The sequence below is a fragment of the Notechis scutatus genome, chromosome 4 (genome assembly GCF_049901735.1).
Source record: "Notechis scutatus isolate UNSWTSFEM ecotype Mainland chromosome 4, rNotScu1.2, whole genome shotgun sequence".
NCBI lineage: Eukaryota > Metazoa > Chordata > Lepidosauria > Squamata > Elapidae > Notechis > Notechis scutatus.
In genome coordinates this window covers 135,972,248-135,999,717 of record NC_142012.1, presented here as the reverse complement: position 1 = coordinate 135,999,717, position 27,470 = coordinate 135,972,248, and the positions used below count along the sequence as shown (strand labels likewise).

General features: G+C 37.4%; 1 protein-coding gene across 2 annotated transcripts in view; it reads right to left on the bottom strand.

Moving 5' to 3' along the window:
• The window catches only part of SGPP2 (sphingosine-1-phosphate phosphatase 2), a 46,645-nt gene that overhangs the window by 13,387 nt on the left and 5,788 nt on the right, over nucleotides 1-27,470 (bottom strand). For both annotated transcript variants that reach the window (XM_087965024.1, XM_087965025.1), the window contains exon 2: nucleotides 14,226-14,384. In XM_087965024.1, coding sequence (XP_087821150.1) covers nucleotides 14,226-14,384 — 159 coding nt within the window. The remainder of the gene's footprint in view (nucleotides 1-14,225; nucleotides 14,385-27,470) is intronic.

Below are 27,470 nucleotides of genomic sequence, written 5' to 3'. Positions count from 1 at the left end.
TATCACCCAGGTGAAGAAACAGTCCCCTCTCGAAAGCTTTCAGATACTGACATTTTTCAAAATACCTGCAAAAAGACTTGTGATGATTAATGGTTAGCCTAAGCTACTAAAATGAATGGAAACAATCTGAAAGAAGGAAATTTGGAAGATTAAATCCAACTGAAAAAAGCCTGAGAATTTCAATAGGATGGCAATAAGCAGACTTGGGAGAGAACTATTATCCAACATGTGGCTTCTATTCCCTTGCCCCTTGTCTCCCTTGTCCCCATCACATCAATGTGGCAATGAATGGACAGAAAGACATCTCTGTCTTTCTCTCAGCCTCCAACAAACGTCAGTTTTTCTTTGCTGGTTGCAGAGAAAGAGAAGGCTCTCCTGCCAAATTAATATTAAGAATTTGTTTGTTCAAGCCACAACAAAAGCATCTAACACCAGAAAGACATTGCTTGTGGCATTTTCTCAATTACATATTAATCAGCTGACTACATGACCTATAAATCCCCAAGAAAAGATTCATCACTTTTCCATTGCCATGCTGTCAGATACTCTACTTATTCTGCATTGCAAGAAAGTTGGAAAGAAAGAATAGAAGAGGATAACCAACAGCATAGTGGACTCAGTTACAGCAGCAAAGGGTGCACAACTAAAAGACCTGGAGGACAGATCATCATGGAGAAAATCTTTCTTTGTGGTTGCTAAGAGTGACAAAGACATGATGGCCTACAATCAATAAGAAGTCAAGATTTGGTTGCTAAGAGTGACAAAGACATGATGGCCTACAATCAATAAGAAGTCAAGATTTACTTTTACAAAACACAACCACCATGACAGGCAAAAAACTGTGATTATCAGTTTATTTGGAAGCAGCACATAACTATGTTGAATACAACTATTGTACTTTCTCACTAGCCAAGTCTTTTGCTTTGGTTGTTTCCAATCCAACAAAATGTTAGAATAATAATTACATAAAAAGGCTTAAAACTCTGACTGTCTATCCATCAACAGGATAACTTTCCCAAAACAGATGGTGGAAGGAAGCATGTACATTGCCCAGAATCTTGTGTCCTCCTTATAAATTCCCATCCTAAAGTTTTATGATGCAGCATAAAAACAATGACCTAGTGGATGAAAATATTTCTTGTAGCAGATGTATGAACGTATTCCCACATGAAAAAATCCACTTGAATCAATGAAGTAAGTCAAGTCAAGAAATACCTATGCAAAAATAAATTTGTTGCTTAACACAGTGCATATTGCATGTATGTTCCAACCTTATAAATATTCAGATCCAGATCAAGAAAAGGAATAGCAAATGCTCTAATACCAGAACCAATCAACCTAGGATCACACATTTACTTAAATATTAATTGATTTTCATCAACGAGAGGCTACAAGAAGTAGGGTAGTGATGTAGCAATGTCATGAAGTTTGTCTAGAGATATTGTGTCTAACTGAAGATTAGCTTATTATGTTTTCTGCCTAGCTTCAAATGTGCTGCTTATAATTTATAATTTCTTATGGCGTGATTATGAATGTAAAATAGGGGTTTCAGGTTGTTTATAGGTTATAGTCATCCCATCTCTGCTCTGATGCAAGGCAGATGCTAAAATGATTGTGCAGAGGTGTTACTTCAATTAGATAAAGTCCAGTTCAGCTATACCCTAAGTTACTTGTTAGTACTGCCAACAATCTTCTTGTAGTACTGCCAACAACCCTTCTCAATTTTATCTATTACAATAATGGAAAATATAATATGTTTTATTCTATGTAAGGTAGAATGATAAAAAATGAGGTATATCTTTGAACAAATATAAATGGTACTTGCACAGTAAACCAAGCTGGCTAGATTTTAAGCATGAGTACTTTGACTGAACCTCAGCATTATTTATGTTGTCAAAAGCTGATGAGCAGAGAGATTTCAGCTCTTTTCTACTAAAGAATATCTAATGAGCATTAACGGGAAAGTTTGAGCTGAGCACAAAAACAATCTCTCAGTTTTATTCCCTCAAAAATAAGGCCATTGGGAATCTGGCGTTTATACCCTCACATTTTCTGTCTACTGCATAATTAGTAATAATCTATGCAAAAACTTTGTCTCATATTTCAGATTGGAACAATTAAAAAGACTGAATCACATTTACCCTCCCAATAGTCTATTATGGTGGCTATTAGTTTAACTCTAAATGCAACTTCCAATATAGAGGCTTTTCAGTTTGGAAGCAGGCCTAGTTTTAGAGGGAAGCGTTGACTATAAGAGAAGACAGTTGCATCTAATTAGGCAATTTAGAGTACACAGAGTGCTGCAGAATCACCAGGACTCATTTAAAGTCATTTGAATTTTTTTTATAATACAACAACAAACAACACTCAAGTCATCCCTATTTTTTAGGTTTTAAAAAGGCAGAAAGATTACTTGGTTGGACTGATCTGTTTTTACTCCTGCTACTTGCAATAGGCTACCTTTCTTCCCTGATGGTGTAGTTACATACAAGGATACATATATGCATACATATACCACACACATACAAACACACTCCCAAACACATATAAGTCTTTACACCACTGACTTTGGGGGAAATAACATTAAGTAAAGCACAAAAAAATGAGTAATAAATAGTAGAAAATTAAAGGCATGAGATAAAAAAAGAATATGCAGCTAAATACAGTTTATACCAATGCTATTTACTTTAGTTTTCCATATATTTCTCTCCTTGAAAACCATCTCTGCCTTCTGTTATATCCATAATTTACTTCGTACAATCTTTTTTTCAATTAATCTAATCTTTCTTTGTGGAGGATCTCCATCCAACCATGATTTCCTCATTATTCCCCTACCTCTCAATTGATTCAATTTTCCAAAAAGAGAACATATTTATGTTGTTATCTGGCTCTCAGTCATTCATCATATATATATATGACCAAAACATCTTAATATAGTTCTTTCATATTAAGAGTCAATTGGCATGCAACTTTAATAAAATGTCATATTAGTCACTCACTTTTGTATTCATTCATCACCCACTCATTCTTGATCTGATTTCTTTTGTTTTATTACACGCTTTTTTTAAGCATTCCTTTCTTACTGCATTCAGCTCAACTTTTATGTTATCCTAGCTTGACAACTCTCTGTTCTACAAAACAAAATGGAAGAAACATGTTCATAAAAACTACCACTGCTTGCTCCTTTTTACAATCATACAATGGGGCTTATACTATCTTCAATAGCCATCTGTAATAAAAAAAATCCTTTCACCATAAAAAAAAATCCTTTCACCAATAGTCGTGGTATTCACCAATAGCTTAGGTTTTGGAGTAAAATCCCTCATGAAGGTATTGTATATGCAGTTATTGTGAATACAAGCTTTCCTAGCAATCATCAGGACCTCAAGCAATGAATACAAAACATAAGAAACATACAAACTATTATACTGTAGTTCCATTCTCAAGCCTGGTGAATGTCCTTTCTCTGCCATTCCTCCAGTGGTTCCTTGTTTGCAGTAACTCTTAAATTGTTTTATTCATGCAAGTAGCAGGGCTTCATGTTTGACAATCTTTTTCATCTTTATGCCCCCCAGAGACACCAGATATCAACACAGCCGTCATAGGACTGGGAGTTATGCATGTTGAGGAAGGCTGACAAAATTTGGCATCTCAAATGAAAATGAAATCTGCAAACAGAAGCCATCTTAGCCTTCATTAACTTCTATAATCTTTAAGTATGTATTTTGCAGAAGTCATATTATCCTAGGATGTATGTGGACACCTTGAGATCCTGTACCATAATTAACAACAATGATGAACACTATTTTAGCTTCTTTTATTTTTAAAACATAAGGCTATTTCAATTTGATATCTGACTTCATAGTACTTAGTACGCTTTGTAGTACGTGTTTTCTCTGCTGTTCTAATTCTTATAAGCAGCATCAGGTCAAGACACATATCAAGACATTAAGATATTAAGCCAAAAGCAATAAAGTTCAGACTTTAAAAGTTAAATACAAATAGCCATTAATTTGGATTGTGAAATCTTGAGGAATCAACAGATGCAATTACTATAATGAGAAGCTTGGAAATATGTAGCTAGAGATGTGTTCTAGCACATACAGAACATTCTGTCTCAGACAACATATTTCTGAAAATCCCAAATCATTTCCAGAACACTCAAATCAACTTAATTATAGAAGAAAAAATAAATGTTTTGAAGTCAGTCCAGTCCAATTTGCACTCTCCTCTGGTGAGACTCCAGACATTGCTGAATTGCAATTCCCAGTATCCTCCTGGCATTGTTCTTGTTACAGTAGGTATACTAGTTTAAATAGGCTCCCTATCAAAATGAGATTCATTATGAAAATGCTGGGAAAATTCTTATATAAGCACTGACAATTTTGGTTGTCACTGTTCAAATCACTAAAGATTTGCAGATGTCCAACATGAAAATCCCTCTTTTCTGAAACTTATTAGCTTGCATCAAACACTCTCCAGGTGATATATTGTTGATTCAGGCTCAGTTCTTCCATGTATTTTCTGTGGGTGTTATTTATTAGCATAATGAATATATTAGCAAGGTAATATTTTTAAAATGTTTTGCTAAAACACACTGCAAGGTGTAAAGAGTTTCATTCAAACACATACATCTTGTTAAGTAGTTTAACCAAACAAATGCATATATAAAAAGCCTTCAATTAGAGCAAGACAAAAAGCCTTTCAGTTCACAATTTAGGGGTCTGCTTTCAGTAAGAACACTAAAGTCTTCCCAATCCATCTGGTGATGTCCAATAAAAGCAACGACCCTAGGTAGGTAGCTGTAGCTATAGATTTGACCCAATCCATAAACGGATGAGTGAAGTCAGGGAACACAGACTGACCCAATTTGTATGGCCTTAAGATTGGCAACACTGAATGGTTAACTATGGCATATAAAACCTTTGCCAGACCAATTCTCGATCACAGCTTGTCTGCCTGGAACCCGCACTGTATATTGGACATTAACACAATTGAGCAGTTTCAGAGGTATTTCTCGAGAAGAGTACTCTACTTCTCCACTCACAATAGAATTCCCTATGCCTCCAGGCTCAACATTTTGGGCCTAAAGAATCTGGAACTGCACCACCTGCGGTCCAATCTAAGCATAGTTCCAAAATTTTCTGCTATAACATCGTGCCTATCAATGACATCTTCAGCTTCAATCACAATAATACACGGGCAAACACCAATTCAAACTCAATATAAACCCCTCCAAACTCAATTGCAGAAAATATGACTTCAGCAACAGAGTGGTCAACGGCCAGAACACCCTACCAGACTCCATTGTTACAGCCTCAATCCCTCACAGCTTCAACCTCAAACTATCTACTGAGGACATCACCCCATTCCCAAGAGGTCCTTAAAGGTGGTGTGTATAAGCACACCAGCATGCATACCGTCCCTGTCTTACTATCCCCATTTATCTGAATTTATTTCCTTTGTTCTTGTTTATGTTCATACTTATACTCATTATCTTGTATATGTTTGACAAATAAATAAATAAATAAATATGTATTGATTCAGCTTAGTTTTAAATTTTACCATGTCTTTGCCCCTTCAGCTAACATTTTCACCAAATTAAAAGGAACAACGGTTTACAAACTGAACTGAGTCACAGGAAAATAGAGGAATTGTTCACAAATAAAAAACTGGATTCAGGATGGTGATGAAGGATATGTCTTGCTTTCACCAAAATGGCAAAAATCAGCACAATATTATTAATTTATTTGATTTTTATCCGAGCGTTATCGTTTTATAAATATTTCAAGGTGGAGAAAATGCATAATACTCCCTCCCCTATTTTCTCCATAACAACAATCCTGTCATGTGATTGGGCTGAGAGTCAGTGACTTGCCCAAGGTCACAGAGTCTCGATTTCTAGGCTAGTACCTTAACCACTAGCTCAGTGGTGTCAAACTCAAGGCCTGTGGGCCAGATCTGGCCCACAGGATGTTTAGATCTGGCCCACAGGGCCACCCTCAAAACAGTGAAGGACCAGCCCATGGTGCCTCTGCCAGTGAAAATGTGGCCCTCCTGAGTTCCATTTCCACTGGCAGAGGGTTGCAGGAGGCCATCACAACTGAAAACAGAGCTTGGGAGGCCGTTTTTGCTGGCAGAATGCTTGGGCCACCACAGGTGCCCCCAACACATTGAGCTGGCCATGCCCAGCCTGGCCACACCCACCCCAGTCCCACAAGGTAAAAAACAATCCTGATGAGGCCCTCAATGAAATTGAGTTTGACACCCCTGCACTAGACCCTACTGACTCTTCACTTTATACTACAAGTTCTATTCTTTTGAGATATGTAATATCACAAGACATGTACCAGGTACATATTTGCTTCATGACAGTCTAAGGCCATTTTTGTCCTCCTGCTGTCCCTTGATGCCACAGACTCAGGAAAAGAAATTCAATCTATTTTAACTGAATAGACTGCACTCTCTCTACAGAAGGTAGCTCTGACATCTGAAAATACTTTGGCCCTTATTCAATGGAATTTGCAGGTTCTGGCTGTGGCAAGGAGCACTTTTGCAAAATTAAGGCTACTCTTGGTAGCATTAATATATCCCTTGATTAAACTCATTAAATTGTTATAACCAGTTGCACTAAAATACACACCTGGCTGGAAAAAATGACAAAACAGCATATTGATCTAACACCAGAGATATTTTTATTGGGAATTTTACTTGAAGGTTACAACAGAGAACTGACATATTTGATTATTATTGTTTTAACTGCAGCTAGAATTGTGTTTGCTCAAAATTAAAAAAATGAGAAAATTCCATTAGAGGAGGAGGTGATTAAGAAAATAATGGAATGTGCAGAAATGAGTAGATTAATATTAGCAATTAGAGAACAAGAAGAAAAAGAGTACTTTAAGATATGGGATTTATTTTACCAATGGTTAGATAGAAAAGCAGGAAACTGAAGTATAACACAATAGTAATGATATGTTATAATTGATTATTCTGGAATGAATTATAATATGAACTAAAATTAGTAAGAACTGAGATTTGCTCTAGAGGATAATGCAGATTTGAAATCAAAGTCTAATGATGATGTAATAATAATATAATATGACATGGAAAGTTGATTAATGTAATATGAATGTAAATTTAAGTCTAAGAGGAAAAGACTATCGATATTGTGCACAAGAAATATGTACCAACCAACACACTGTATAATTGAAAGAAGACTTTTTGTTGTTTTATGTTTATGTTTGTCCATGCATGTTGTTAAAAATAAAAAACTTTTTAAAAATTGTTATAACCAGTTGCTTGTAGAGCACACCATTTTTGTAAGTAAAATGTAAAGAATATAGAAAAGGAGATATATTGGAATACAAATAAATTAAACAAGAGAAATAAATAATGCAAAAGACTACTAGGTTTAAATTAAAAAGAAAAAAGTAAACTGCATCTCCCCCTGCATATCCTCATACACCCATAGTTAAATACTTAAATTTTGGAGAAAATCTATCTCATTAGGAGTCAAAACCAACGATGGCTCATAATCAATTATTGTTACAATTAATTGTAATATATGTGTGATAATTGTTATCAGTTCTTATTTGAGCCCTAAAAACTATATTCTACATATGCTTGAGTAATGCTTTAGTGTTATAATTGGTGCAGAAGGGATGTTGACTGATACCGAACACAAGGACCTCATGAAGATTGTTCTGCACAGTTGGCAGTTCCCGACTGGATACAATTAAGGCACTTTATTGACCTTTAAGGCCCTGACAATCTGAAGGATATTATCTCCTGTTATGCATCTATCCTGTAAGTAAGGCCTACACAAACCCTTTCAAAGAAGCTCCTGTTACCAGAATGTTGCTTAGGACATCCCTGGAAGAAGGCTGGTGGAAGTTTAGCCCCTAACTCTCTTAGTAGTAAAAAAAAAAAAAATGCAAAGAACTTTCCCTTTAATTGGTTATTGATTTTAGCATTCATTTCCATTTTTTTAAAATTTCAAGTTTTTAACATGCTAGTTTTCTTAAGTGCTCATTTGAGAGTATAAATAAATCAAACAAACAAATAAGAAAGAGGAAGCACTTAGATTGTAACAATTTGGATACTCAGAAATGTTTTAAAGCAATAAAAGAAGCCTGAAAGCCTATTTCTACAACAATCTAACTAAATTCAGTTTTCTGGAAAAGGGCTTGGTATCATCCAGCAAAATCAATACATTCAGAGAACTACCATATGAAATGCCAAGACAATAACCGAAAAATGGCAGCATAATTGTTACTTGAACATTTTTGCTTAGGCCTTTTTACAAAGAAAACTGGCTATATTCATTCACATGCTGCAAATGTAGCAAGACCAGAATACAAATGCAGAAAGTGCAGGCCAATGCAGGCCTATGATATTTTCAAAGCATACCTGAAACAGAGAGCAGAGGTTGGTTCTGCATAAGGAGTGAGTCTACTGGAAGATGTGTTGTATGGTCTGGCCTCTTTAAATGACATTTACTGTCAGGGTTCCAAATGACAACCCAGATGAAATCAAAACTCCAAGGCCAGAGGCTTCCTCAAAGTATAGATTTATTTAGCAAGTCATATTGGCACACCTGGTGAAAACCCGACTCTGAAGATCCCGGGTTTTCCCCAGCCAATTCAAAGTCCAAAGTTCTTTTCCCCATTACACACAAGCATCGAATGCCCCAATCAGGTCCTTTCTCCCACCCTAATGTCCTCTATCCACCCCTCTCCAGGTACTGGCGAGAACGTCCTTGGTTCACATAGAAAAGAATGTTATTTTGGGACTTCCAGTTTGTCGGCTTCGCAAGCGGCAGGGATTCGCGATACTGCGCGATCCCCACCGCGCTAGCCGTTTGGTGCTCCAACCCGGACGGGTCTGGAGCTAAGGCTGCCCTGTAGGGGTGGCTGAAGACAAGGGGATCCGGAGTGAGGTTTGGGGGTGCTGCAGACCCCCTTCCCAGCCGGCAGAACCCCCTTTTCCCAAGACGGTGCAGCGGCGGTCTGCAATGGCCACCACAAAGAAGCTGGCAGCCGGGTAAGAATGCGCAGGAGGAAGTGGAGAAAGCTTTTGAAAAGAGAAAGTTTTTCTTGGTTCCCGGGACTCTAAGATACCGTATATACTCGAGTATAAGTCGACCCAAATATAAGCCGAGGCACCTAATTTTACACAAAAAAACTGGGAAAACTTATTGACTCGAGTATAAGCCGAGGTGGGAAATGCAGCAGCTACTGGTAAATTTCAAAAATAAAAATAATTAATTTGGGAAACGATCTCACTATCTCACGTCGCCTCGGAAGGGAAAGGCAAAGCGCTTTTGCCTTTCCCTTCCCGGCTGGGGCTGTTGGGAGTCGCTGCCGCCTGCCTTTCCCTTCCCGGCTGGGGCTGTTGGGAGTCGCCGCCGCCTGCCTTTCCCTTCCCGGCTGGGGCTGTTGGGAGTCGCCACCGCCTGCAATTAGAGTATCCTCGACAAGACTTGACTGAATTTGGTATATGACTAATGGACTGTTTATAATGACTATGCTATAATTCTTAAATGGAATAAATTATAATTTTGATAGCACAAGCATATCTGTATTTGTACTGCGTGTTAACTAGAAAACTTATCTCACACATTTACCTGTCTTCCTATCTGACTTCGCTGCACATTCTGTTTAGTTTGTTTTCCTTAACACCCATTGGGGAATCCAGGCTTAACCCTTCCCGGCTGGGGCTGTTGGGAGTCGCTGCGCCGGCGCGCTGCCCCAGTCCCACCGCCGAGAAGGGAAAGGCAAGCGCTTTTGCCTTTCCCTTCCCGGCTGGGGCTGTTGGGAGTCGCTGCCGCCGGGCGCCCCAGTCCCGTCGCCTCGGGAAGGAAAGGCCACAGCTTGAAGGCCGCCGCTGGAGCGAAGCTGCGCGCAGCCGCTGCGGTAGCATCGGATCGCTGCGGAGCTCCCTGTACCGGAGAAGGGGAAGACACCCCCGGGCGGGGCAGGAGAGGAGCTTCTCCGCCCGCCCCTCTTTCCGCGCCACCGGTGTCCCCGCAGGATGACCCCCACCCCGCAGTCGCCGCCGCTTGAAAGAGACGGGCCGGGGTGGGTAGAAAGGCGCCGGGCGCCCTTGGAGGAGAAGGTCCCGCTTCGCCTGTCTGCCCGGGATGTCAGCGGAGCTTTGCCGCTGCTTCGTCCGGGGTCTCTGGCAAACACGCCCACCCGAGCGGGCTTGTCGCCTCCGGCACGCAACGAGCGCTCGGATTCCCTGTCCGGTTGCCCCCTTTTGAGGGCGATGGCAGTAAACTGTTCCCGAGCAGCAGCGGCTGCTCCTCTTTCCCAGCCTTTCTACCCACCCCGCCCGCCTCTTTCAAGCGGCGGCGACTGCGGGCGGGGTCGCCCTGCGGGACACCGGTGGGCGCGGAAAGAGGGGCGGGCGGGAGAAGCTCCTCTCCTGCCCCGCCCGGGGTGTCTTCCTCTCCCGGCACAGGGAGCTCCGCGGCGCTGGCGGGTGCCAAAGATGACGCCGGGCTCGGTCGGAACCGTCCGGCGCGCCCGATCCGATGCTAGCGCAGCGACTGCGCGCAGCTTCACTCCAGCGGCGGCCTTCCAAGCCGTGGCCTTTCCCTTCCCGAGGCGACGCGGGACTGGGGCTGCGCCGGCGGCAGCGACTCCCAACAGCCCCAGCCGGGAAGGGAAAGGCAAGCGCTTTGCCTTTCCCTTCCCGAGGCGGCGGGACTGGGGCCGCCCGGCGGCAGCGACTCCCAACAGCCCCAGCCGGGAAGGGAAAGGCAGGCGGCAGCGACTCCCAACAGCCCCAGCCGGGAAGGGAAAGGCAAAAGCGCTTTGCCTTTCCCTTCCCGAGCGGCGGGACTGGGCCGCTCTGGCGGCAGCGACTCCACACCATTTTTTTTTTCAGAGGGAATCTGACTCGAGTATAAGCCGAGGGGATTTTTTCAGCACAAAAATGGGCTGAAAAACTCGGCTTATACTCGAGTATATACGGTATATTTAACAAAATTCCTGGAAATTATGGTTTTCTAAATGATACCTTCTAGAAGAGAAAATAAGCGGCAATTTGGTGGTGCTGAAAGGAAAGTTTACTCTCCTTTTCTACGGAATTAATAAGTGGATATTAAGAAACCTATTTTTTTAGGTAAAAACTGGCTTTAAGTGATAAGTGAGAAGGGAGAGGACTAAAAAAAAATATTTGTATGCTAAGACTTCGTTGGAGGAGATGCCTTAAGGATTTGAAGACTGAAATATATTGCAATAAGACTTTAAGAAACAGATTTGGACTTTCTTTTTTTCTGATTGATACTACCCCAGGAAGAGAAAGTGAGAACTTTGCCTTGGCTTGGACTGATTGATAACTTTGGGACTGTTTTATTTTATTTTATTTTTTAATATCTTGGTTGCTGTAAGAAGAAAGAAGGGGAAAAGAAAAGAAAAGATTTATAATGGCTTTTTCTGTTGAGGAACTGAGAAAAGAATATGAGCAAACAAAAAAAATGGTAAAGATGGTTTGAAAGAAGCCTTCCTTTTCTTAGAAATGGCGCTTGCTAACTATCAACAAACATTACAACAGATGAAGACAGCAGAAGAAGAAGAAGGAGAGGAAGAAGCCATCTTTAATGAATTTCAGAATTTAACCAAGAAAGAAGGAAGAGGGAAAGGAAGAGAAATGAAGGACTTAAGATTTAAAAAACACTTAAGAAGGGAAAAATAAGGTGCAAAATCAATATAATGATAGTAAACAAAAGGGAAAAGGAACACAACAGAGAAGGGAAGCCAGTAAGGCAGAGGCTAGAAGAAGGGGGGGTAGAAAGGTTTGGTGGGGGAAGGAAGGAAGGAAAATGGTGGAGAAAAGCCACAACGTTTTGAAACTAGATGGGAAAAAGGAATCTTTTTAGGGATAAAGGGTAAAGTATAAATTCTTCAAAAAAGATTTTGCAAGGTACATAAGATGATATTGTAGCATTGTATTAGAAATAGAAAACTAAAATGGTTTAAGAGTTGATAAGAGATTAAAATGTTGAAATGTTTAGTAATAATTGATTTTAAATTTAATAATATTAAAGGGAAGGTTTAGAATATTGAGTTTTAATTAAAGAGTTTAATAAGATTATGGTATTGATGTTATTATAAAATTTTTATTATAGCATTTGTTTTTGGAAAAGACAATGGGAATGTTATAAGATTCAACATTTGGATTTACTGTTTAACTATGTATTCAATTATTTTGGATTTACTATTTAGATAGAACGTACCAAGCAGAATCGGATTGGGTATTGGGTGTTATTTTAAATGTTAATTTGATTAATTTAGAGGGGAGATAGAAAGGCATCATACTCTGATTAGTGATTTCAGGGGGAAAATTTTTTTTATTATAAGGAACGAGACAAAGGGACAATAAAGAATGGACAAAAGATACAAATGTAATGACTCAAATTAAGATGGATTAATTAAGATAGAATTAAGAAGAGTGAAATGTGTGGAGAAGTTAATATAGAAGACTTAGAATGGTAAATAAAATAAGTAATGACATGTAAGATGAGCATGAATATAATTGAAGTCCATGAAGAGAGAGATATCTGGGGCCAAGTTACTTTCCTAAAAGATTTTTTTTTTTATGTTCTGTGTGTTGTGTGTTTATGTTTCTGGGAGAATTAATAAAACCTTGCAGAAATATAGAATGAGAATAATGGTAACCAAGTCAGAAAGAAATAGATGAAATAATAATAATGAAATTGAATAAGAGTAAAGAGAAGTAAAGAGAAACTGGATAAGAGGTTTTTGTATGCTTATATGGAAGTGGTTTAAAATAGAATTATAGTGTATAAAATAAGGTTTTATCTGACTTGTTAAATTTATAATGGAAAAAGGTTTAAGTATGTAATGGTTAATGATGATTTGTTTGTTTCTGAAAAATTAATAAAACTTGTTTAAAAAAAAAATGTTATTTTGGCTACATGCTCCCCCACTATCTCTATTCCCCCCTCTCTTTCCCATAGTTCCATCCAGCCTCGCTGTAGCAACCCTGAAGATGCTTAAAAATGGCTCCAGGATTGACACCATTTTAACTCTGGGTGGTCAGGAAATCCATCCACCAGCGGAGACTGTGGAATCACTTTATGAGTTCCAGAGATCTTGGATTATTAAAGGCATCATGTCACACACAATAAAAGTATGTCCTTCTGTGCCAAGTGTCTCCACTTTTCTACATAAATCCTAAACTTAAACCATAACTTTGATACATGATTTTGTGTGAGAATACTGGTACTGGCTTGCTCCCTGGACATAGGTAAATTCCACAGTTTAAGCATGCCTATATGAATCTGTCTTGTCATGCATTCATCCATCCATCTATCCATTCATTCATTCATTCTGACAAACCAGATACCCTGAAAAGCAGAGTTGCAATGGCTTCTTTCTCAGCAAATCAAGGTGTCAAAGGCATTTTGTTCATTAAAAAAAAGTTATACCATTCTTGCCACCATCTGCCAAGAAGGGGGAAGGCTTACACAACCAAGGAATTTGTTCATGGAGTGAGGCATTCTTATCCATTCTCCCATTTCTGGTACCACTATTGATTTTATAGATTCATTGCAGAACATGGAATGCCTTTGTCCTTCTGCAAGTAAGCTCTCTTTAAGTTGATGGAGTACAAAATGCTTAACAGAAGTCACCAGTTCAGCCCTGTTAACTATTTGAGTCCAGCAGAGGGCACTACTACACTCTGAGATAGAAAAATGAAAATCCGATACTGTGAATAGAGTACAACACAGCAAAGACCACCACTGTTCTTGATCAGCTATTCTAATCCTCTGAAGAATTACTACAATGAAAAGGAACTGTTGGACTATAATATTCTCCTCAGATGTAAAAGCTGGACTGATTCAATTCCATAAGTTTCATATATATGAAAACCAGTTTCAACAGTATGACACCCTCTTACATGGCTGTTCATCTGAACATTCTTCCCATGAAGTGTCCATTTGTGAGCATGTGGAAGAGACCATATCAGGAGACACACAAGTTGCATCAGGTATGAACCCTTCTGAAAATCAACAGTTTATAACATTGTTTGGGAGCTCTGCACCAAGGGTCTTATTGTCTCTGTCCAAATGGGAAGAAATGATCATAGAAGCAGTTAGTGAGGCTTTTACTTGGTTTAATTTACAACTAGTCAGATAGAAAAAATTAGCAACAACATATTAAACTGTGAATAATGTAAATAATACTTACCGACCACATAATTATCAGTCTCTGTGCAACGTGGGCGTTAATGATCCAGTAAGTGAATGGAAGAAATGTAATGTAGAAAACTTCCTGGCCCATTGCAGCAGAAATTCTGAACAGGTAGTAGGAGAAATAATTTTTTACAACATAATCTTGTGAACAGTCCTGCAAGAAAATTGTAAGTGTGTTAGTATATTTATAAGGGGAATCTCAAATGATATTCAATTTCATTAACCTTGGTTTTCTAAAAATATGGAAAATATGAACAAAAACTCAGCTTCTAGCTCTTTTTTTTAAACTGGCAGGAAGTTACAACAGTTTTCCTGATTCTGTTGCTGCAGTAGGGATTTGCTGAATTAATAAGAAGCCCTGGAAGCAAGGTAGCATATTTCAATTTCCCTTATGCTATGATGGTATCAGAAGAACAGCAAAAAACTTTCTACATTAACTGATATTATTAAGGATACTTCTTGAAGTTCACCTGTACCCAAAGACATACGGCCAATCATTCTTTTATCACAATATAATGATGTTAGTGTTCAGGATATATTCTAAGCTTTTTGTCAATTGTCCCCAAAGCTGAGGTCAGTCCTTCTAACCAAGTCATGAACAACTTCCAAATGTTTCTAATTGGAAGAGGAAAAGCAGAAATAGAATTACCAGAGAATGAATAAAGAAAATGGGGGGGGGGGGAGAATAAGGAAAATAAGGGGTGGGGTGGAAGTTTGTAGGAAATGATGGATAGAAAATTTAAGAGAAAGGAAAAGATAATGTTTGTTTCAAAAATGAAACAACCATTTACCTCACCATAGAAAAGTGGAATAATTTCTCCTCTGTGGAATTTTTTACACAGTACATTCAGATATTTGGCCAACAAAGTACGTTGGAGGTTCTTGAAGAGATCTTGGAATGAAGGTATCAATGAAAACATTCAAGAATAAGTCCATCATGAAACAGTGGGGAATCTCTCAAAGCCCACTGGATTTGAAAACAAGGAAATGCAAACAACTGAACAAACTTTGTCATGGGAGCCAAACAGAATGAGACACATCATCTGCTGGATCATAAGCACCTCATGCAACAATGAGAATTCCAATGGAAGAATATTAAATTTATTCCAAATCTCAGACAAAACTATTACAAGATGTCTTATTGTTGGAACACTACTCCAATCCTGACTACTAAAAATGGACAATTCTTTCTCTAAACTTTACTGGAAATGTAATCAAGAGAGCAGATCTCTTTTTCCATAATTGGTTGCAGTGCTGTAAAGCTCAATTCTGGAAAATGATTAATACTAACAGTTATAAAAATCTTAAAAGATGAATTCCCATTTCAGCCTCAATTTTCTTATTAAACCATGTATCCCTTCATAGTGTACTGAATTAGCATTGCATATGCTAGCTGCTGCAAGATTTTATGCCTTTCACTGAAAAGGTTCTTTGTCCATGGAAGAATGACTAACCAAATTTGAGAGTACGCTTCAATGTTTAGAATACAATTGTACCTTAAAAGTAAATTTGACATAGAATTCAACCATCCACAGATTTCAATTTAATGCATGGATTTGTACCATATGCATAATTTGGATTTTTTTCAGGTATGGAACCTACACTCCAATTGCACAGGATATTTAATCAGAAGAGTTTCTTAATAATGTGGATTGAATGTCTTTTAATTTATAATTCTACGTGGTGATTTATACTGTGTTGACAGTGATTCTTGAGAGAGACTCTTGCTTTAGCTTAGAGCTTAGTTGTGATTTTTGGTTTTTAAAAACTGTATAACTCTGCTCACTGTTAGGAGTTTGATTTTGACTGGTTCAAGATTAACTCAGCCTTCCATCCTTCTGAGATTGGTAAAATGAGGAGCCAGATTGTTGGGGACAATGTGTTGACTCTGTAAACCACTGAACTGTAATACTATAAAACACTATTAAGTGATATATAAATCTAAGTGCTATTGCTGTAGTACACTCAGTTATTTATATCCAATTAATGAAAATCATAAGTTCCACAATACTTTTAAATGTCTTGTTTATTCACCCATAGTTTAGTTTTTATCCCTTGTTCTCATCTTTTTAATAGTAGTCTACATATTTTAATTAAAATTAAAAAATGAAACTATTTTACTGACAGACGGAACAGTGAGAAACAAATACAAAGGACATGAATTCATTCAAAGAATCCTACAAGTAATTCACGAGATGCTAGGAATAGTATTGATTTAACAGAACTGTCATAAAGTTTGAATATTTCAACAGGATAGTCTCAATGAAACCTGCATAATTACATTATGGTTTATTTTCTTGAATTATCCAATGAATACAGAAATGGGACAATGTAACAGCATGTTTCTTTGCAGCTAACTTCATAATGCAGATGCTGAATGTCTTATTTGCAACAAAATCCATAAATAGAAAGGCATCTCAGTTTAGTTAAAGATTAGTATTTGGGTAGTCATCAAAATATACCATCCTTCTCTAGATGGAATTCTAAGACATCTATATTTTATGGGTAACTAAATAAGGCTCCAAATACCAACATAGAGCAAAAGCAAGAACAGATATAATTGAAACTAATTTTCTCAAGGTTTGCAGACACCAGTGTTTCTCCCACCCTGCTCTGGATGTTGATGAGCCAACCATCTTGAAACAAAAGAAATGTTGATGTGTTCAATATACAGCAAGGCACAACATATGGTGTATAATTGAGATTTGTTTTATTTGGCATATGGTGCTATAATGAAGATTTGTTTACTCTTATATAATTTGTTATATATCTATTTCTAAGGTTTATATACAATTCAAACAGTTAACAAATACTTTTGTTTAATCAACTAGTTGATACTAGCAATATAAAATTACAAAGAAACAATCTTAAATTTCTTCCATTTTTTCCATTTGTTTTTATATAGTTATTTTAAATTCCTTATTCCCTACATCACAGAACATGATTCTCACAGCAGCCTTTTTGCTACTTGTTAATTTTTTTTTCACACAGCTATATATTAAAATAAACTCTGTTCTTGTTCAAAGGAACAAGATTGACAATGACATCCATATAACATAAAACTAGACAACAGTACCAGCAGATCTCCCTTTTATTGCCCACAAGATTCCCTGATCCACTTAATTTTATTTCTATTATTTCCAACCCAACAGAATGATGGAAAAAATTAAGGGATTCAGAACTCTCTGTTTATCCACCAGAAGGGTAAGTCTTTAAAACTAAACAGAATTAGACCAGATCTGGTATTAGAGAAGAAACCCAGGGGGGGAAAGTCTAAAAGAGAAGCAGGTTCAGATCTCCCACCGAGTAGAGGGAAAAAAATCCTCCCCATGGAGCTGGTGAGCAGCTCCAAATGTTCCTGACTCCATTGTAAACCCCTGCTTTCTGACGATAAGACCCAGAATAGAAAGGATAAGGCCCACTGTGCACTTCTTCTGTGCACGTACTCAGAAACAAACAGAAATGCCAAAGAAGGGAAGATCAAAAACATAAACACATCTGGTATTTTTTCACATGGAAGAAAATATAGACCATGCTGTTAAAGCTATGGGAAGCGTTGTCCCTACTTTGTTTTGGTGGCCATTGTTATGAAGGAGAAGAGATCCCATTTGACTAGCAAAAAGATACGGGTATTGTAGACTGTGCGGAGTGAGAACTGCAGCTGGGGAATTATCTTTCAAGTTGTCCTTCTTCTGGTAAATATGAGTTTTGTAATTCCCCACCCTATTTCCCAGGTGGAAGCCATTTTCTGAAAAGAGCTGAGAGTGTGTCAAGCTCTCAATATTCATGGAAGGTTCATAGATCCTTGGGAACCCTGATCTAAGTAACCATTTCATAAGGACCAAACGCAAGCAACTTCTGCAAATGTCCTGAATGGTGAAAAACAATTGTTTTTGTTTCTTCTTTTCTCCTTGTCTTAGAATAAAAGTGCCTTTTATAAACATCAACTAAGTACACACTTTTCCAAACAGCAATCAATGGGCTATCAAGGCATATGTGAAGCTTTGTAAGGAAGCCCAAAATGATGCAAAGCAGATCCATATGTTGAACTTCTGATGATTGAGCTAAGGAGAACAGCAACTCTAACTGGTAGTGTTACTTTGTAAAGGCAGTTGACAAGGAATTGTGTAGGTCACCTGCAGTGCATCTGAGGTTTGCCAGGCATCTGGCAAGCAATTTCTGAAAATAGGAAGCTAGTTTAGAAGAACAAAACAATCTTAAGCTCTCAGGACAAAACTAGAGACAAATTTAACTGTATAAATGCAATCAGTGTGATTGGTAAGCTGCTACTATACTTTTCTTAAGATTAATCACATGGAAAGCTGGATAACCTCAGACTTTGGGGCAGGAAAGAAGGTTGCCCTTTTTTTGCTAGGACTTTGCCAAATGTGGCCTTTCTTGGAGCAGATATTTCCATCAGATCCACAGAGACTTCCATCATTTGGAATGCAAACGGGAGCCTAATTTTGTCAGGATCGTGGTACGAAAAAGAAGAGGGATTTTTTCCCCTTCAACCTCTATACTTATAATTTAATTTTTCTCATGATTGCATAATTTACATAAATAAAAACACTAATTGCAATTGGCATGCTGCAAAATGTCTACTTTCGACCCATAGAAATCCCATTTCCGGTTTTTCCGGTTTGTCGGCTTCGCGAGCGGCAGGGATTTGCGAAGCTGCGCGATCCCTGCCGTGCTAGCCGTTTTTGGGGCTCCGACCCAGACGGGTACGGAGCTAGGCTGCCCTGCAGGGGCAGCTGAAGGTAGGGGACCCGGAGAAGGGTTTGGGGGTGTTGCAGACCCCTCCCGGGCCAGCAGAACCCCCTTTTCCCAGGACTTTGCAGCGGCGGTCCGTAATGGCCGCCACAAAGAAGCTGGCAGCCGGGTAAGAATGCGCAGGAGGAAGTGGAGAAAGTGCTTGAGAGGAGAAAGTCTTTCTTGGTTCCTAGGACTCTAAGACATATTTAACAAAATTCCTGAAAAGTATGACTTTTTGAATGATACCTTCGAGAAGAGGAAAAAGCGGCAGTTTAATGGTGCTGAAAGGATAGCTTACCCTCTTTTTTACGGAATAAAAAGTGAACATTAAGAAACCTTTTTTTAGGTGAAAACTGGCTCTAAGCGATGAGTGGGAAAAGAGAGGACTAAAAAAAAAATATTTGTATGCTAAGACCTTGTTGGAGGAGATGCCTTAAGGATTGAAAGACTAAAATATATTGCAATAAGATTTTAAGAAACAGATTTGGACTTTCTTTTCTCTAATTGATACTACCCCAGGAGGAGAGAGTGGGAACTCTGTCTTGGTTTGGACTGACTGAGAACTTTGGGATTGTCTTATCTTTCCTTTGGAATATTCTGGCTGTTGTAACAGAAAAGAAAAGAAAAGATTTATAATGGCTTCTTCTATCGAGGAACTGAGAAAAGATTATGAGCAAGCAAAACAAAATGGTAAAGCTGGTTTGAAAGAAGCCTTCCTTTTTTTTAGAAATGGCGCTTATTAACTATCAACAAACATTGCAACAGATGAAGACAGCAGAAGAAGAACAAAGAGAGGAAGCCATCTTTAATAAATCTCAGAACTTGACCAAGAGGGAAGGAAGAGGAAAAAGAAGAGAAATAAAGGACTTAAGATTTAAAAAAACATTTAAGAAAGGGAAAAACAAGGTGCAAAATCAATATAAGGATGGTAAACAAAAGGGAAGAGAATACGACAGAGAAGGGAAGCCAGTAAGGCAGAGGCTAGAAGAAGGGGGCTAGAAAGGTTTGTTGGGGGAAGAAAGAAAGGGAAAAGGTGGAGAAAAGCTACAAAGTTTTGAAATTAAATGAGAAAAAAGAAATTTTTTTAGGGATAAAGGATAAGTATAATTTCTTCAAAGAGATTTTGCAAGGTACATAAGATGATATTGTAGTATTGTATCAGAAATAGAAAATTTAAATGGCTTGAGAGTTGATAAGAGATTAAAATGTTGGAATGTTAATAATGATTGGTTTGAAAATATAATATGAGGGGAGATTTAGAATATTAAACTTTAATTAAAGAGTTTATTAAGATTATGGTATTGATGTTATTATAAAACTTTCATTATAGTATTTTGTTTTTAATATTTAAATCTATTGTTTAACTATGTATTTAATTGTTTTAGATGTATTATTCAGTTAGAATGTACCAAGCAAAATCGGATTGGATATTTTAAAGATTAATTTGATTAATTTAGTGGGGAGATAGAAAGGCATCATACTCTGATTAGTGATTTCAGGAGAAATTTCTTTCTTTTTTAAAAAGAATGAGACAAAGGTACAATAGAGAATGGACAAAAGATATAAATATAATGACTCAAATTAAGATGATTAATTAAGATAGAATTAAGAAGAGTGAAATATGTGGAGAAGTTAATATAGAAGACTTAGAATGGTAAATAAAATAAGTAATGATATGTAAGATGAGCCTGAATATAATTGAAGTCCATGAAAAGAGAGATACCTGGGTCCAAGTTACTTTCCAAAAAGATCTTTTTATGTTTTGTGTGTTGTGTGTATATGTTTTTTTGGGGGGGAAATTAATAAAACCTTGTAGAAATATAGAATGAGAATAATGGTAACTAAGTCAGAAAGAAATAGATGAAATAATAATAATAAAATTGAATAAGAGTAAAGAGAAATAAAGGGGAATTGGATAAGAGGTTTTTGTATGTTTATATGGAAATGGTTTAAAACAGAATTATAGTTTATCTGACTTGTTAAATTTATAATGGAAAAAGGTTTAAACATGTAATGGATAATGATGACTTGTGTGTTTTGAAAATTAATAAAACTTGTTTTTTTAAAAAAAGAAAGAAATCCCATTTCCAAAACATTCTTAAAAACATTCTGTAGCAAATAACTGCTACCAATTGCATTGTCACAGTGCCATCATGCTGCAAAACACTACATCACATGATGTCACAAATTCGTTGTAACAGATCATTTAAAATGTTATTTTGGGAGAAAAGGAAAGATACTTGCTCCAAGGGGCTGTGTAAATCAAATGCTGAACATAAAAACTGCAAACTCTTTCCAAGGAAATCCTCCTCACAGATGTGTGAATGAAAATATATGAATGGAGAATAAAGTGTGAAGGACATAAATTGCAAATTATGGTAATGATTTTTCCATTCTGCTCTGGCCTGGTCAGATCTTATATGGAACACAATGCCAGATTTTGAGCACCATAGTTCAAAATGGACATGACAAATTAGATGAAATGCTAATGAGTGGCCCAGAAACTAAAGGCCTATAGGAATTGCTTATAATCCATGGGCATATTTAGATTACATGAAAGTCAATTAAAGGGAAATATGATAATGGTTTTCAATATCCTAAGGGTTCTTAGGAAAAAAAAAGGGAATGGACTTTTTCCTCTGTTGCCCCAGAAGGAACAGTTGGAATCAGTGGTTTAAAACTATAAGGACTGGTTTTAAGACTTGATATCAAGAGAAACTTCTTGACTGTACATGCTATTAGCCAGTGGAACAGGCTGCCACAGGACATAATGAGTGTCTTCATTAGAGGGCTTGAAACAAAGACTGAATAGTCATCTGCCAGAGGACTTTTGGCTCAGGATGAGACTAAACCAGATTATGTCTGTGGTCGTGTCAAACTCTTATTATTCTATTATTTGGTCAAAGATGATTATTTATTTTTCCATCTTTCTAGCTAGAGTGATTCATTTTGAATCAGTCTTGATTTGGGAGGGAGGTGTTGCTTTAGTTCTACTTATGGTTACAGAGCTGCTCAGCCATACTAAGCCTTTATTTCTATGAATTTATATCTATGCTTTTCTATGGATATAACTTTTGTTAGTAATAATAATAATCCATGTTATTTCAAGAAAAAACAGTTCACTCTGATATTTGGAAGACTATCTGAAACAAGAATAATAGTTGAAAAAAGAGAGTCATATACCTTACACATTTTCCCACTGATAAAAAAAATAACATGACTAAGTGTGTGTTAAAAATAAAGACTTAACTTTGGATTTAAAGAGTAATTCGAGATAATCTCTTCTGTCTTCAAGTTAAGAGCAGCTATTCTCTGCTTCTTTAAACTCAAATGCTTTATTCTGTTAAATGCGATGCCTCTATTGCTCATTCCAGAGTCTGTTCAAATATATGCATATAAATTCAACTATATGTGAACAGAGAATGCATAATTACATTGTCCTTTCCTAGAAATTATATTTTTTCATCATAATGTTCATTTCAATAATTGATTACAATATTACTATTACTCCTCCCATCCTTCCTTTCACCCATCTCCTTCCACTTATGGCTGTATGACTGTAACCTTGTTGCTTGTATCCTAACAATTTTTATTGACTGTTTCTTAGTATGATTTGACTGCTTATTGTACCCTATGATGATTATTAAGTGTTGTACCTTATTATTCTTGACTCTTAACTAATGTATCTTTTCTTTTATGTACATTGAGAACATATGCACCAAGACAAATTCCTTGTATGTCCAATCACACTTGGCCAATAAATAATTCTATACTATTCTATTCTATGTTCAATTCTTCAACATTTCATCACATTCAATTCAACAATTCCATTTTTAAGACTAATTATTCTACACAAGCAAGGTGGAGTGAGCAATTAAAAGCCACACACCCTATTGGGACAGAAGTGATGCAATAAGCTCACAAGTATAAGCATATTAGACAACAAAATGTTCAGTTATGGTATGATTTCTCTTCCCAAATGATGAAATGAAGCATGAAGTTCTATTCTTTATTTATTAAATTTACATTCTGTCTATCACTAAACTTTTTTACCTATGAGAAAGACCATGGAGAGGGAGAGAGGGGGGAGGGAGGGAGGGTGAGAGAGAGGGATGTGTGAGAGAGAGAAATTGAAGGAAGATTATGTACCTCACCACTCCTATCATAGTTTTCTCGGATTCCCTTAAAATGTATAAACTTGCATACTTTTGGTGCTACAAAAGTATAAGGAAATTCTTGCTAGAAATGAACAATGGATCATCTATGTTTTTCCAGTGGTTAATCAATGAAAAGTCTAAGTAACATACAGGTTAAAGGGCCCTTTCCAATGTACTTTCCAGTGATGTACTCTGTTATCTCCGTTTAGCAATGCAGAGTTTTGCTTTGAAGAAAAATTCCTTGAAGCTGTTATGTAATATAGCTTGTAAAAGCAAAAGAAATCAAACATATTGCTTCACGTTTCCTGCCTCTATCAACAGTTCAAGTGACCACAAGGAAATTCTACATATTGCCAGTACATGCCTTGAAATTTTTTCTGCCACCCCTGTCAATCTTTAGAATCACCAAGACGTATGTTTGTTTGCGTGTGTGTGTGTGCGTGTGTGTTTTTCTGGTTGTTGTGTGTGCTTTTCAAGGCTTCAAGATGCATCAAGTAGAATTGCATTGCATCCTCACCTTGACAAAAATTACTTCATCTCTATCTATCCAGAATGCATTTAGTTGACAGACCTAAGTTCCATCAATGTGATGGAATGTGCACCTGGAAAATCAGTGGAGAGGAGTTTGGGCAACACAGAGATTTCCCAGTGGTGGGATTAAATTTTTTTTTACTACTGGTTCTGTGAGCGTGGCTTGGTAGGTGTGGTGTGGCTTGGTGGGCATGGCAGGGGAAGGATACTGTAAAATCTTCATTTCCACCCCACTCCTGGGGGAAGGTTACTGCAAAATCCCATTCCCTCCCTACCCCACTAACCTGCTTTCTAGCTCCATTCTCCTGTGCAAGGCAACAAAAGAAGACCCAGCCAATCAGCTGGGACTCGAGAAGCAGAGAATAGATGGGGGCGGGGCCAGCCACAGGTGATATTTGCCGGTTCTCCAAACTACTCAAAATTTCCACTACCCGTTCTCCAGAACTGGTCAGAACCTGCTAAATACCACCTCTGGAGTAGACAGTAAATCTCAACAGAGAGAAGCCCAGATTAAGAGATTTCACAGTCATAACCTGGAGAGAGTAGGGTAGGAAGAGATTCATGGTAACCATGCCCAAAAATCTCTCAGGATATAATTAGTAGGTGTTAGAAGGTTATAGCTTTAGTCTGTCCATTAGGTGTAAGTAAATAAAGAACTAGGCTTAGTTGGCTTTTGCTGTTTGGGCTAGAGCTTGACAGTCAATAAATGTATCATTCAAAAATTTGTCTAATTATCTTTTAAAACAAAGGAATTGATTGTCAACATTTAATCCCAATTCTACGAGAATGATTACTGTAAAGGAAGTATGTTTTTTCAGAACTCATAGTTGTTCGGTTCTGCTATTCAGTTGCTCCTCTTCCTGTTTCAATGTATTACATTTCACATCCTAAGCATGTTGGAACAAGGATGCTTAGTCAGGTTAGAATGCTATTTAGAAAGTTGTTGTGCCAGCACCCACCACATTTCCCTTTTTCTTTCCTCATGCTTTCTATTTCCTAGGTTTGTGATTTCTTATTATTTGAATAAATTGCTTATATATATGGTGCATGTCTGTGTTTTCACAGATCACAGTGAAGTCATTGGCTATACAGTAGTTGGATCTTGAAATTTAATCAACTACAATTCTTTTTGACATATAAAATCTGATTAGGTTTCACCTTTCTGTAGTATCAACTGAAAATCATCTAGGAGTAGGCCAGAGTGGTTAAATACCAAGTATAGATGATTACCTGAATTCTTAACACTGTCTTAAAATTATCCACCACCACTTGGGTACAAGTGGAGAGCAATCTTCTTTGACAAGCAAGTACAGGTAGTCCTTGACTTATGACAACAATTGAGCTCAATTTTTTTGTTGCTAAGTGAGACATTTAAGTGAGTTTTGCCCCATTTTACGATCTTTCTTGCCACAGTTGTTAAGTGAATCACTTCAGTTGTTAAGTTAGTAATACGGTTGTTATGTGAATCTGGCTTCTCCACTGGAATCACTTGTCAGAAGGTGACAAAAGGTGATCACATGACTCTAAGGCACTGCAACCATCATAAATATGAGTCAGTTGCCAAGCATCTGATTTTGATTACATGATCATGGGAGCGGGGCAATGGTTGTAAGCATCAAAAATGGTCATAAGTGATTTTTTTCACTGCCATTGTAACTTTGAATGGTCACTAAATGAACTGTTGTAAGTTGAGGACTACCTGTAAAGGATATTTTTATTCTGAGGAAGAAAATTAGCAATTCGGAATTATTTGAGAACCATGCTTAGAGAAAAAGTCCTTACAGTTACTCCTCATTTGAAATATTGAAAAATAAAACCCTGCTTGTATGAGTAAGCTCACTGTGACAAAATGGATGCAATGCATCACATAGCGTAACAGCAAGCTGTGCCTTATCGTACCTTATTAAGTCTTATGAAACAGCCAAATTTGATTCACAAAATTTCATGAAAGGTTGGTTTGTCATTGCCGTGAATTGTGTTATAGTTTGACCATATGGGGAAAAATAAACGCTTACCCATTTTTAACATAGAAATATCGTTCTTGGGAACACACTGGGGGAGAAAAGAGCTGTGTCAAACAGCTGGTTAATATTTATGAACACAAGAAGCGAGATCCAGCAGATTTTATGCCTGTTGGCTTCCAATTCACTCTTGGAACAGCTTTGCTGTTTTTGAAGGCGGGCGGCTTCAAAACTGGCCACAGCCCATGGTGCCTGCCTGTCTGCATAGCATATGGTACTGGGCACTAACTGGAAAAAATGCCTGAAACATAAAGGCAGGGGGTGTGCATAAGTGCCTACCGTCCCTGTCCTATTGTTTCTTTTATTTTTCTTATGTGTATCCATGTATTCATAACTATGTTTTTACTTATACCTATTATCTTGTAAGCAATTGACAAACCAAATAAAATAAAATAAAAACAAAAAAAACATGGGTTCTATGTCTCTTAAGACTTGTATCAAAGACAATTAGTAGAGTTTAGTAACAAAGCTACAAAGCAGTCGGCATAAGAACAGAAAGAATTCAGTTTAATATCATGACCTGCCCAAGCTCCTTCAAGAAAGGTTATTAGTGCAATGAGCATTTAAAAGTAATTTTGAAATGGACCGGAATTACAGTTACAAAGCCGAAAGAAAGATGTTTACAAAGGCTAGAACTCTTTAAAAGAAAAAAGAAAAAGACAGGTGAGGAATATCAAGAAGAAGGAACCAAGGAAAAAGATTCAGGAATTAGGATGGAGTTATATAACCATCTGAAGTTAATACAGGTACTTTTTGATATTTGTTAGTGACCATTCAAAATTACGACCCTGAAAAAAGGGACTTATTGACAGTTTTTCACACTTATGATTGTTGCAGTATCCCATAGTCATGTGACCAAAATTCAGATGCTTGGCAACTGACTCATATTTATAACGGTTGCAGCCTCCTAGGGTCACGTGATCTCCTTTTGTGACCTTCTGACAAACAAAGCAGTGGGGTAGCCAGATTCACTTAACAATCAACTTAACAACTGAAGTGATTCACTTAACAACTGTGACAAGAAAGGTCATAAAAGGGGGCAGAACTCATATAACAACTGTCTCTTTTAGAAACAGAAATTTTGGGCTGAATTGTGGCTCTAAGTTGAGGACCACCTGTAACAGAAAATCTTACTGGTAGATTCTTTCTTCCATAGATCCTCCAATTTAAAAAAGTATTAGGATATATTGCAGTCAAGTATCTCCTAACACCTCACAATCTCCTACTTGGCAAGTTCCTAGTCTATCTAAGATTCCATCATTCAATTCAGTGATAGGGAAAAAAAAGAGAGAAGATATTTTGGGTTCTCCTGTGAGAGTCAACAATGCAAAAAAAAAAAAAAAAAATGCCATGTCAATCTGAAACAAAAGCAATTCAATTGTGCATGCAGGGAAATATAATGAGAAACACTTAATTAAGCTACCCAATAGAAACCTTTAAATGTATAAAAAGTTTATTCCACTTCGGAAAAAGTGGAACAAAGAATAAAGAGAAGGCAATCACCACAACCACTAAATTCCACTAAAATCAATACAGCTTAGCTAAATTGGTTAATTATTATCTACTGAAGAAACATTTGAGTTTCAGCACATGTTAATGGTTCAACATAAAGAGTACAGTTCGAAAAAGATATTTTGGGTGTGTTATTTGGATGCCCTTAGGCAGGGCCTCCTTGCTGCTGCTATTACTTCTTCCTTTTCCCAACTTCTATTTTCTTCCAAACACTATTCTCAGCCAGTGAAAACAATGATCAACTGTTGCTTTGCCAAACCA